General features: G+C 47.2%; 1 protein-coding gene across 3 annotated transcripts in view; it reads left to right on the top strand.

Moving 5' to 3' along the window:
- The first annotated feature begins 109 nt into the window (after nt 1–109).
- The window catches only part of LOC144945861 (phosphatidylinositol 4-kinase beta-like), a 42,940-nt gene continuing 29,275 nt past the window's right edge, over nt 110–13,774 (top strand). For 2 of the 3 annotated variants that reach the window (XM_078874457.1, XM_078874455.1), the window contains exons 1-4: nt 110–752; nt 8,038–8,638; nt 11,003–11,321; nt 13,539–13,738. In XM_078874457.1, the coding sequence (XP_078730583.1) occupies nt 8,069–8,638; nt 11,003–11,321; nt 13,539–13,738 (1,089 nt within the window). In that variant the 5' untranslated portion in view covers nt 110–752; nt 8,038–8,068. The remainder of the gene's footprint in view (nt 753–8,037; nt 8,639–11,002; nt 11,322–13,538; nt 13,739–13,774) is intronic. The other variant, XM_078874456.1, reaches the window with a different exon arrangement.

Raw genomic sequence — 13,774 nt, 5'->3', positions numbered from 1 at the left:
ACCCTTGACGACCCTTGACGACAACCACGGGGCTCAGGCACTCGCTGCGGACAGCCCCGAGGGGTCCTTGAGGACCCCGGCATGCACTGCGTGGAGTCAGCTGGGCGGGGGCAGCGGGGGCAGCAGCAGCAGTCGTCGCGGGGGCGTTGCGGGGCAGTCTGGGCAACAATGTAGACACGTGTCGGCAGAAGCTGGGGCAGCAGTAGTGGGAGCAGCAGTCGAGGCAAGGAAGTGGAGGTACGTCGAGCCGCAGTGGAGGTGCCTGTCGAGGTAGCGGGCAGCAGGGGAGCGTAGGGCTAGGGGCAGTAGTGAAGGCAGCGTTCACGTCGAGGGGTGTCAAGGGAGCGATGTTGAGAAGTGGAAGTCGGAGCAGCAGTGGTAGGAAGGGCAGTACTGTGGTATAAGCTTTAGTCGAGCGAGGCAGTGGCATCAGGAACAAAGTAGGTCAGTAGTGGATGGAGGTGGTTGGCGGATGTAGCATTCGCAACAGGGGCAGCAGCTGGAGTAGGAAGCAGCGTTCGGGGCAGCAGTGGAGGTTGTGGCAATAGTGGCAGCAGCTGAAGCGACAGCAGCAGTCTGCAGTCGGACGAGACGGAGCAGTGAAGCCTCCCCCCCCCGTTGTCGAGGTGGTGGCAGCTGTTGATGCAGCGGTCGTGATAGTGACAGCAGTGGTAGTGGCGGTAGGATCAGGGGCAGCCTTAGCAGCCCCATACGGGACCATGCGTCTTGCCGTTCGCTCGTCGGCCTCGCAGGTAAGAAGAGAGCGTGGCCTTCCCTGTGCGGGTGGACAGGGGGAGACGGAGGTGGCCTGCCGGGCAATGGATACGCGTGGTGTGGGTGTCATTTGCATGTGTTGTGTGTGTGTTGTGTACGGTGTGTGTGGGTTGAGTACATTGTGATGTCTAGCGTGTATGTGGTTAGTGTATGGTGTCTTCTGTATGTGTGTTGTGTTGGTGTGTCTGGGTGTGTGTACGCATGTCATTGTGTGTGTAGTCTCTTGTGTATGGTGTTATAACATATGCCATTCCTACAGCAAATATTAAGAGGCCACGATATCGAGTTGTTCTTTATGCTTTTGGGGCCTCGACCCTCGGCACCGCATGATGAAGTATGTACGTTGAACTTCTTTCGCACCTTACTTAGCCAACCGTGATAATCGGAGGCGCGTTGGAAGGACGACAGATGAGGATGGTGCTGCTTGTGGTGGGACAAGCCGTGTGTGTGTCGCAGGTAGCGGGAGTCATTACAAATATAACATGGGGGTTCCTCTTGGCTGCTTTACTTTTTAAATTTATCACCACGAACTTTGAGAACCCTTGGATGGTTGTACGAGTGGAATTTCCATCCGGTACAGATGCCCTGGGTGGGAAACTGGTCGATTCCTGTGTGCAGTGAAGAGCCTTTTCATGACAAGATATGGGACATTGCACCCTGCCTCCCCCCTTCCCCAACTCGCCACAAGTAAATGATCACTTGGGTCCAGAATACAGGTTTAATTCGCGTAAATATATAAATGTGTCGTTAAACCCGCCACCACCCGACACAGCCAATTAGTAAGTTTGTCACGTGAACAGAACGTGCCAATTCGTTACTAGTACAGCAACACCGGTGTGTTTGGGAGAGGAAATCCAGAACATTTACAATATGAATGGAGTTACCGTACCTTTTCAGTTTGCGTTCATTGCTACCTGTGGTTTGTAAGCAAGAGCGTTATCCGAATGAGTTGAGCTCTGGTGTCTTTTCATCGGCTGCGTATTGCTGCGTGGAAGTTTCCTGGATTGTTTAAGCCACGCACAGGAGCCAAGCCCCAATGTGTACTCCACTTACAAACCGCGTTCCCCTTGACATTGACATCTGTACTGTCGTAGATTGAAGCTTTAAGGGGCTTGACCTGCCGACAATCCAATACCTGGGTCTGCCCCGTGACCTGCCTGCCTGCAGGGAGCCTTCAACATTTTACGTGGCCTCAAAGTACACCTAGCCTGGCACAAAGCGCTGAAGTGACATTTACACCACCTAGTTGTGACATGCAGGTGTGTAGTGTGTGGTTTAGTGTGTGTGTGTGATGTAATGTGTGGTCTGTTGTGTGTGTGGTGCAAGGTCGTAGCCATGGAGTCAACATTGGGGAGGACCAAATCTTCCAGGGGGTCTGGGGTCCCCCCTCCAGAAAAAAAACATCAAAATTTGAAAACTAATTTCCTGCTTAAAATATTTAAAAATTCACCAACACATAGAATGGACTTTTTTTTACAATAATGTCTAATAGTGTATTGTATTACATTGCTCTGTTTTTATTTTTTTACCTTTTCTTGTTTCATTGTATGTAATGGCAGAGATTAGGGATTAATAAAGTACAACCATAACCACAATCATATAAACAGAAATCAATTTAATAGCAATATATTGGGGGGGACATTTTTAGCATATTTGAATATTGGGGGGGGGGAATGTGTGGTGTGTAATGTGTGGTCTAGTGTGTGTGTGGTGTGTTCGTATATCATCTAATGTGTTCTGTGTGTATTGTGTGACACGTGTCATGCAGTTGTCTGTACACTGTTTAAAGTATGTATGTTGTACGTACACTGTTGTGTGTGTTTAGCATGAGTCCAATATGCAGTGGTGTGTTCAGTGTGTACACAGTTCAGCAGCAGTGAAAGTCTGGAGTAGGCACCGTGTATTATTGTGTGTGTGTGTACATAAGTCCACACACGTGTACACAGTACATTGTGTCCGATGGGACATTTGATTGACGCGTGGTGTGTATATACAGTGTAGGTGTATACGTGTCACCGTAGAGTATTGTTGCAGGGTGCAAGGTGTTTTGTGTGTCCTCGTCACAGCTACGGAATGTGTGTGTTGTGTGACCACGCTGTGTGTTGTGTATATGTGCAAATGGTTCGTTTGAGTGTGATGCGCGCATTGTGTGTGTGTGTAAATAATGGGAATTGTGTGATCCGAGTTGGATTCCCGCTCACGGTCAACACCAGTGACGATTCTCTGAACCGGTCTTCGATCTTCTCTCTGTTGACTCTGACTCAATTGAGTACCTGGTGTGCTGTGTAAGTCGCTACTGGGGAGACAAAGGCGGCCGGGAGTGGTGCTGGTCACTCACTCCCTCCTGTACCGTTCCGGCCTTCATAGGTGCTCGCCAACAGCACTTGTCCCAGCAGTCTGTTGAAGGTTATGGCGGGGGATCTTTGTCTTTGTGTGACTGATCGTGTCTGTGCATTGTGTAATATATGTATGTTGAACTTCTTTCGCACCGTACGTAACCAGCCGTGCTAATAGGAGGTGCGTGTGGAAAGACAACAAACTAAACACAAAAAAGCAGTTCTAAAGAAATGAGTTTTCAACGCAATTTTTTTAAGTGGCGTAGCTCCAGTGGCTTCCTAATATCGGACGGAAGAACGTTCCAGACGGCCGCAGAAGCGCATCCGAAAGCGCCGTGCGATGCGGTGACCGCCGCCTTTGTTCGATGACCGAGCCAAAATCCGCTGCTGCTGCTACGAGAATGACCCAGAGGTCGCGTGTCGGTTTAGTCTCCTCCGAGGTCAGCAAGCTATCGTGGTTCATTTGTGGAAAGCACTCTGTGTGTGTGTCTAATGTTTTGTTTCAGTGTGATGTCAAAGGGAAGAAGTCTGTGATTTCCTGCTCAAATGAGTCGTTATTCGACGATTTGACAGTTCTCAACCAGTGGTAGGGCCATTCCCCATTCTTATGGCGGGGACGAGTACGGACATCGGGCAACGACAATTGAACTTCTCCACAGTGGTCCACGTCTTATCAACCCCAGAGGGATGATGGGTTGAGTCAGTCCCCAATCGAGGATATGAGCTCGCAAACCTTCCAGAATGCAAGCCACTAAGTCACCCGGCCGAGTGCGATGTGCTGCATCTTGATTTGTGTATAATGTGCCATTTGTATCCTGTGATTTGTTTCAATGTTATAATACGTGTACTGTCTCTGTATAGAGAGTGTGTGTGTGTCCGGGTATATTTATTTATGTCCGTTGAACTTCTTACGCACCGGACTTGCTAATCGGATGTGCGTTTGATTGATTGTGTGATTTGTGTGTGTGTGACCGTTATGATATGTCTAGTGTGTGTGTGTATTGTTATCTATTCTAATGTGTGTAATGCATGTAGGGAGACTAATTGTGTGTGTTGTATATTAATGTATTGTGTATCGTTTGTGTGTTGCATGTTATAGAGTCTCACAAGCGTACTTTCTTTATTTGTGCAATGTGTGCGTGACTAATATGTATAATTGTGTGATGTGTATTGCATTCTTGGTGTTTGTGTTAATGTGTAATGGGTGTGCATGAAGCTGTTTGTGCTTTATGTTGTGTGCACAGCACGTAGTTAATATGCGACGAGATGGTGTGCATTGTTTTGTGTGAGATTGTGTAGCGAGCACTGACGCATGGAGTATTTAACGTCGCTGCACTATGAACCCGGCCTCTCGAGAGATCTATACCCCCACTCATGGCCAACATCGGTGGTTAATATCTGAACATGTTCTGGGCCCCCCCTAAGTCGTTTTGGCCTTAATTGAGTACCTTTTGTAGCATGTAAACATCCAGAATTGGAGAGACAAAGTGGCTGGGTGTGGTTCTAGCCACACCCGCTCTCTTTTGTTCTACGTCCTTCACATAGGGTGCTCGCTAACAGCACTTGCCACGGCCGTGGAGGCTTACACGGATTATATTTGTATATGTGTGCATCTTTGTGTGCAACATGTGAATGCGTACCGCCGAGGGCTGGTGCAACACGATTCTGTTCCACGTCAATAATGCATGGGGTGTGAATTTCATCACGACAGTCACACGGTGCCACCAGCACATCGAGGCCCTCGGCTGGAATTCCATTTAAATATAAATACTGGTACCCGGTGTAAGTGCCATAGAATTAGCATGGGTATTTGTGTGTGCGTGCGTGTACGTGTGCATAATGCTGTGGTATGCAGTAATCGAGATGGGTGGTGGCGATGCATAGGCATTCTCTTAATAGCCATCGTGGGCTTCATTATTATGCTGGTTAAAAAAGCTTTCCATATACGTGTTTCCCAAATGTATTTTCATTGTGTTATCGTCAGCTTTAAATGGGACGGAGACGTGTCCATTTTTTTTTTGCAGAGCAGTTTATTGCCCTGTGTCGGTGGCCCCGCAGAAGGAGATTTCGCACAACTCCATCTGAGATCCATTTGAGTGCATTATTTTATCCACGGTATGGATGCTCCACTTTTCTGCGGACTCTGCTATTGCGACGTTAATCGCACAGTGGTGAAATGGAAGTGTTTAATTGTCAGGTTTGAAATATTAGTAAAAATTTCATGAACCAAGCAGATTATTTTATGTGTGTCTGTATTCATTGTTGACTAGTGAGGCCATCAACTTGCTACACTTGAACATCTGACTTAAAGCTTTCGTGACTGCAGGAATGAATAAAATGTGGTTATTTTATTTTTATTAATTTGAACCTATCTACGTGACTTGACAGAAAGACCCAAAGAACTTGAACATCTGGTTTAATAACCGCCGACTGATAACTGGATTCAAACCCAGGTGTCAGTGGTGTACGTTCATTGTTCTGACCGCTCCTGCTAGCCATCCGGCCATCTCCAATGGAGCTTATTTTAAACACCATACTGCAACATCACATCAAATCGCCTTTATTTAAAGTTAGGTGATAATCCATTGAGAGCAGTGCATTCTGTCAGTTGCAATGACATGAATAGCAACACAAGGCAACAGTATTGATTGTAGGCACGAAAAGTAACTTTATGAACACATTTGCAAACATAATGTATTTAATTCAATCTCTGACTTGCGAAACCTGCGAGGAGGATGATGTGGTTGACTGCTGGGAGGGCAGTCTGTTCTTTCTTGGCAGCGCTCACCACCGTATCAGCTGCCACCGCTGCTGTCGTCGTGTGTGTGTGTGCGCGCTGTTGTGAAACTTTCACAAGCTCCTGCGGAGATGGAGAGCGGAACACCAGCGGTGTTTCCGACAAGGTGCCATTGCGGCGACAGCGATCGCATCACGCTTGAATAAGACTTTAAGTTTAGAGCGTATTTTTTACACCGTTAAGGCAGACCAAAACCAAGGCGACACAATGAAGAGGAATCCACTATCATCATCATCATCAACGTCGTTGATGCTTAAGTGGCAGTTTCCGTACTATCAAATTGTCTTGCTGTGAGGTCAAGTTGTAGATGCACCTACAATTTCTTAGATACAATTGTGATAGGACAGATTCTATTGTTGAGCACTCCACGTCAAGTGCGTACATTGGATGGTTTGAGTGGCCATAAACGGGATAGTAATTCGGTCTTCCTCCGAGTTCCCAAACCTGGGTGTTTTCTTAGATCCCGGTTTGATGTTTGAGGCCTACGTACGTAATACAGTGATCCCTCGTTTATCGCGGTTAATGGGGACCGGAACCCCTCGCGATAGGGGAAAATCCGCGAAGTAGGATTGGCCCCCTAGGAATTTCCGTATATGTGTGTGTGGGTACCAGAATGTTGAAAATATGTATATTTAAACTTTATATATATATTTTACTTAAATCTATTTAATTATGAAACCTTAATGTTATACATTCACTCTCTCTCTCTCTCATACGATATGTATTATGGTGTTCTACACTCACCAATGACAGTAGTATCTTGAGACTTGACTCCAGTAATGACGACGACGACGATGACAATGACGATGACAATGACGACGATGACAGACCTGTGCAGTTCGATGAATGTGATGATGAATGATGATGATGATGGTGTTACTGCACAGGTATAATGAGGCCTTTAAATCAGTTCGAAAAATCCGCGATGCACTGAGGCCGCAAAACTTGAACCGCGAAGTGGCGAGGGATTACTGTATTGCCAAAATCTGTATTTTTCACTTGCGCAACAAAGCTTGACTCAGACCTATGCTGTCTCTTCCTGATGCTGAGAGGCTGGTGCGTGCCTTTAAGTAATCAAGGTTGGATGATTGTAAAGCCTTAATTTACAAATATGTTAAAAACTCACCTGTCCAGGTTTTAACGAGCTCTAAAATCGTGTGACTACATTACTACTCCTTCCTTCCTGTACTGGCTTGTTGTAAAGTACGGAATTGACTTGAAGATTCTTCTCCTAACGTTTATGACCTTGAATGAGTTAGCGCCTAAATATATCACCGATCTGCTTAAGTTTTATATTCCACTGCGAAAACCTAAATCTGCTGATTCTGGTCTGCTCGTTATTCCAAAAGACCAGACTTTGTTTGATGGGAGACGGAGCTTTTTGCATGTAGGCTCCATGATCGTGGAATTCCCTTCCTTTGTTCATTCTGGAATCCGAGTCTGTCGCACTTTTTAAATCACATCTTAAAACTCACCTGCTTTTACAGTCTTTCTCTGTAATTAAGCTTCATGTAAAGTGCTTTGAGGCCTTTCTCGAATTGTGCTGCATTTTTTATACAAGACTTCCCCAAGCCCAGCACCCATCTCTCACAGTTTCGCGATACGATAATCCATCTGTCTCTTGCACTTTAACCGATTTCATTGCTCCCTCTCCATGGTCGATGCACCCTTGGGTATGGTCCATCCTTTGGCTGTCATTCCATCGTAATTCTCAACAACCAGCCTTTATTCCTTCCAGCAACGTGTCCGGCACAAACCCACTTTGATGAACAATCAATATGATGTATATTTACTAATCCACCGTGTTCGTTTTTCTGTCTCATGCTCTGGGAAAAAAAAACAAAAGAAGAGTACTGTACACGATAAGCCCCATCAAAAAATGAAATTGAGATTGCGCTGTGACGAATGAAAGTCATAATTTTCCTGCCATTCTTATTTAGCTTCATTTTAGAAGTGACATACCAATTCCTTTTAATGTGCATAGTCTGTCGATGTAAGATATTTTACAGTCAGGATTTCTACCACGTCAGCACTTGCTCGAGTATGTTGCCTTGAAGGGGGGAAACTGCTGATGTCTGAACAAAACAAAGAGTTTTTTTTCCTTTTTTTTTCCTCTGGGTCTTGGCGCAGCTTTCCAAGTTCGGTTAAGACACGGAGAGGCATGGCGACGGCGGTGGTGGCAGCGATGGTGGACACGATGGATGTCGCGAGTGATCAGCTCGCAACAACAGAGGACAATGACCCTGCGGGCCCCGCCGTTCCCGATGAGGCAGAGGGCCCCGTGCCCGTGCGCACCGTCTGCGGGAACGGCGCCCCTCTCGGCTGCATCTTTGAGAGTCCGTGCGAAGGCACCGAGGTCATTGACCACGAGGTGGCCCAACGGACTTGCCAACAGGTCCTCAACAGCCTCAAGCACAAGCAGAGCCACCAGAATAAGGCCTGCGACACCAAGCCCGACGACAGTACGCAGCCCGGCCCTGCCGACGACGATGCCAACCACGTGGACGGCGGCTGTAAGCATGGGGTGGAAGGCCCCGGCGATGGCGTGTTGCATGCGAAGCGCGATGCGGCCAGCGGATGGGAAGAGACGACGGATTCCAGCTCCAGAGCGAAGTCTCCCAGGAGGCAGAGGCCCTCCACGGCAGCCTGCAAGCAGTCGCTTCTGCTGCGCCTCTTCGAGTCGAAGCTCTTCGACGTCTCCATGGCCATATCCTACCTACACAGCTCGAAGGTGGGGGATGGTGGTCGGTTTTTTTACTTTTTTAAGGATGTACGCGTGAGACGCTTTAAAGCTGCGGGTATTCGTAAGTGTCATCGTGTTGTGGCTTTTCAGTGCGCTGTCGTATGTCGGACCATTCGGACTGTCGTTTGAATAGAAATACGATTCATAGTTGATTTTTGGATTACATGTTCAACCCAAGAATCAGCTTTAAATTGTAATATTTATTCATCCACATTTTATTGATAAGGGAGATGTGCTTGTTAAATACCACGGTGTCGGACGTCCACAGGAAAACTGACCTCATCATCCGAGCTGCAGTGGTGATAGTGCGTTCAGTCGTGCGTACGTTTCAAAGCATTTACTTTTACAAACTCATATTTTAACAAACTACAGCTACTAATTTTCAAAATGACACTGAATATCTATGATTGCCATTATTTAGAATTTTGACTGTGGAGTTGTCTCCTTTGTATAACTTCCTCTGAGGCAGTATAGAAAGTCCTATCAATGTGGTCACTGTGGGTGGTTGCACGCCCCTGTTTTTTCAAGTTCAGGCTCAAGTCCTTCCTTTGTCCCTCTGCCTGTGACTGACGGCCACATTCTCTCTATAAAATATATATCCCCATCGTTTCTGTACGGCGTCTTGAGATGCGGTTGCATTCAGCCGGCATTTAAATTGTACTTTGTCTTGGCTCGCACACAGATCCATAAACTCGCAGAGAGAACAATAGACATGGGTAGAGAGGACCCCGCTGTTGCTGCGAAATAAATATGCTGTTTCTGTATAGCATCTTGAGAATCGGTCGCATGTAGCCTCCATATTAAACCACATTGCATTGTTGCTGGAGGAGTTGATGTCCCCATGGAGAGAGCATACATTGGGCCCCTTACAACAACGGCGGCGCTGTTTGAACACTCGTGTTTTGTGAACGCTCAGTGACGTAAGCGTTATGAGTTGAAATGTAAACAAGCCGGGGCTATCGGCCCCCGACCCGTTGCAACCATGCTGGCTAGTGCGGGTTGGTGTTGGCGAGGATCACTTGATACCGGGAATCTCGCTACTCGCAATCAAGTGACCACAGCCATTTACATCGATGGGGTTTATTTTTTTCTAAACCTACGTCCTTCGCGGCAAATGAAAAGGGACAGATCAGGTTGCCTGGGATACATTTTTGTAAATATGTGAATAGAAATAATGTTTACAGTTCTACAAGGTACTCAAGGCACTAATTAAATTGTTCCAAACGCATAAAAAATAAAAAGCGTGGGCAATAAATTTTGATTTAAAGCTTTCGTGACTGCAGGGATTCATATTCTTGGTTCTTTCGGTAAAGTCACGTAGAAGGGAGATAATAAAATAATATAAATATAAAACAATAAAAATTCTCACGACGTTTCGACTGCAACACAAGCAATCATCATCAGGTGTGAAATCCACAGCAAGAAAATTTGAAATAGTGGGCAATAAGTTTAGAATTTCCCACTACTAGATGAGATTAACTTGGGGAAAGAATTTGATCACACTTACAACAATGTAGGTTAAAGTTTGAACGTGTGGCTCGTCATTGCTCGAGTGCTCTGACTGACAGATTGATTCACCGATGGACAAATCCATTTTCACGTTGGGTAGGGTAGAATTTGTAATGTTTTATTGCATGTTGCGAAATGGGAAGCCAACACTCTAGCAAGTGTCATCTACACGCTTGATGAATGTGGTGAATAAGCAAACAATGTCACCACGTTTGTCATTGACACTATAAAGGCTCTCTGCTTGAAAAAAATCTGAGGGTCTTGCACCGAAACGTCAGCCTCTTGAGTTTTTTTCTTTTTTGAGGTGGAAAACTACATGAGGGTATAAGTGCTGGGGGGGGGGGTTGAGGTTGATGGGAGTCAGGGCAGGAACACGTGAGAGAGAGTTGAGAGAGCTACATGGGCAGCACAGACTGGGGTCAAAGCAACTGCAGTCCCACACACAGCCAAGGCAGCACCAGGAAGTCCCTTGGCATTCTTGTGGGGCCCAAGGCCCTTTGTATAAATAGCAATAATAATTTGCTTTTGATAGAGTGACCTTTTCGCCAGGGTGTCCGAGAGCACTTTACACGTGGCAAAAAGCGACTTGCATTTCATCTCGGCACGTTTGAAAGGGCACCCCCAGGAGCAGCTGGTCCCTGTGTAGCACAAGGTGACGCAGCACCTGGTCTGCAAGCGGGTATTAGACCTCCCAGGAGGGGGGGGGGGGTGATGATTGCTGCTCTGTGTAGTCCCAATCCAATCTGGATCGACCAAGGAGAAGGGGTTGTAAATGGTTAGCTTAAATGATTAAATCCCTTCAAGGTTCACGCCGCGTTGAACCGTGGCTTTCTCCCCCGACAGGAGCCCGGCGTTCAGGCTTACCTTGGCAATCGGCTCTTCAGCTTCCCCACGGAGGCCACGGACTTCTACCTGCCGCAGCTGCTCACCATGTACCTGCACGGCTCGGAGGAGACGGGCGACGCCGTCAAGCCGTACCTGGTGCACCGCTGCCGCCGGAGCCCCGACTTTGCGCTGCGGTGCGCGTGGCTCCTGGGCGCGCTGTCGTTCGACAGGCCCGCCCCGGCACGTCAGCGGCACTCGCGCGGGACCAAGCTGCGGCGACTGATCCTGGCGGACGAACTCGCGCCGCCTGCGGCCAGCCAGCCGACGGGGCCGTCCGGTAAGAGCCGTGCGCATTGGTAAACGGTTGTGATGGTGATTATTCTGATTGTTGTTGTTGTTATTATTATTCTTTTCAGAGTTTGGTAGTACATGTTGTTTACGTCGTTTATTGCGAAAATTCGGTCACAGTTCCTATGACCACTGTTTCATTGCTTTTATGGCTTTATTTTGGTGATTTTCGAAAAGTTTTTTGGTTTGGCCATGTTTGTTTGTTATAGTACAGAGTTGGACTGATGGCCTTAATCTAAGTTGTCTTGTGGTTGTTGTTGTTGTTTGACTTGCATCTCACTGGGATATTTGCACAGGGTTAGTGTAAGGTGATTTTTCTGCAATATTTTGCTGTTTTTTCTTGGATTTTCTGTTTGCACATAGTCACTTTAAGATGTTTTCTTGTTCATGTTTTTGTTTTTTGTTTGTTCCGGTTGCACCCGATTCAAGAGCCGAATGGCTCACAGGGCTATGCCTAATAAATGAACTTTGAACTTTGATCATAGGGGTTGTTGGGCCGTACTTCACCAGCCGGTCAGTGTGGGGTTGGCGAAGGGGCCACTCAGGACCGGGTCGTATATCGCTCGCCACTGATGTTAGGCGTGGCCGAGAATCAAACTCTGATCGTTGATCGTCTACCTTTGGCCTATGAATGCTTTTTCCAATGAATAGAAGCATTTAAACTAATGTTTGTATTGTACGTCGATTCCACCTGAGTAACGCCCAGTATGTCATTAAATTGGGAAACAAATCTAGAGAAGTTGCTGATTTCTTAAATGTTCTTCTGTGTCGTGTTGTTAAATGTATTTTTAGTGCAGGTCTGATTGTACCCATGACATTGCAGTTGGCATGTTTTGTGGCGAACACATTCATATCTGTACACCGATGAGTTGGCTGTTCTTACCAGATTAACAGGACACTCAATCACAGCGTGGCAAGTGTGACTGAGAAACAGGAAGAGGAACACATGGATCAGAGAGCATACGCAAGTTAGCAACGTCGTATCGACTAGTAATAGGTTTTTACCCTTTTATCTGGTACAAAAACTGACACCTTTATACAAGGGATCATGTTTTGCAATGACCACAACACAAGCAGTCAAAATGCAAACAAAAAGAAACAACTCTGATGATGATAATGATATGCACTGTCCTTGAAGTTGATTGGTCCACACCTAAGACAGCTTTTCTTAGAGCCCTAGTCTCCATTGGTGTTGGACCAGATGACACCAAAAGGCATAAAAACCTATTACTATATTTTGATACTGGTGAAGGAGGTCTCATAGTGTCGTATCGACTTTTAAAGAAATAAGTGGGGCTTTGGTAGGACACATCGCTCGAAGGGACGATAGCCGGTGGTGGAGATTAACGATGGAGCGACAGCTAAAAGAGGGAATGTGAACGATAAGATACCCACTGCAAAGATGGAGCGATGAAACAATTTCACGCGTAGGAGCTACGTTGATTTTTGAGAGATGGTAATGCCTTGGAGAGGCCATCCATCGTGCAGTGGATAGATCATGGCTGATGATGAATATTATGATTGTAACCTAAGTCTTGTTTTTTTATTAATGTGTCTTGAAACTCATGGACAGGAACACTCAGTTTGGGTACATATCTATAAAATAAGAGCAGCTTGTTTTTGTGCATTTCATTTTCAGTAACACATGAAGGACCGAATGTCCTTTGCTGATTAAATCACAGCAAGGCATAATTCCGATTTTTTTTTGTGTGCCTTAGCCGACTGTAGATATACACACATTGGGGTGCATTAACACCTGCCTTGGGTCGTTGTGAGCCTGTATCGGAGACACTGATCAACTCCGTACACATTTAGTCGCAGAGAGAGACACGTCTACACCACTTCCACTGGCACATCTGAGCCAAGCCAGTGCGGGGCCTTCACAAATAACACGTGGTTTCCCCACACTGCCTATTTGCCATGCCGTGTCCCAACCAAATCGTGATACTTTGGTCTCACAAGATGTTTCAAATTGGCTTGGGGACCAAGCAAGGGCCAGGTTCGGACGCGTCTCGACTCATTTATTGTGTCGTGACGTCGTCAGCGGCTGCACGGCTTGGTTTACGCAGTAGAAAATCAACGCCCGCACCTCCCTTACCGTCGCTGCCGCCGCGCTTTACCCACCGCGGTTCCCCCGGCGCGTCTCGGTTGTACGGTGAGAAAGCGTTAACCGAGTTTCCCCTGTCGCGTCCTAAAAATGGCGCAGGCCTCGGAAGGGGCCGGGTGAAGACGGGGGCGGCGCTGCACCCTCCGAGCCCCCCCTATGCCCCCACCGCGGCCGGCGCAAGCTCGCCCAGCAAGCGCACGCACCAGCGCTCCAAGTCGGACGCGACCGTCAGCATCAGCCCCCTGGGAGGCCTTCACCGCACTTCGAGCAACCCCAAGGTGGAAGCCCAGCAGGATGATGTGAGTCCACCCGCCCCCCCCCCCCCCGTTGCCAAA

The sequence above is a fragment of the Lampetra fluviatilis genome, chromosome 39, assembly GCF_964198595.1.
Source record: "Lampetra fluviatilis chromosome 39, kcLamFluv1.1, whole genome shotgun sequence".
Taxonomy (NCBI): domain Eukaryota; kingdom Metazoa; phylum Chordata; class Hyperoartia; order Petromyzontiformes; family Petromyzontidae; genus Lampetra; species Lampetra fluviatilis.
The sequence above is the reverse complement of the archived record's forward strand: the minus strand, read 5'-3'. Positions and strand labels throughout refer to the sequence as shown.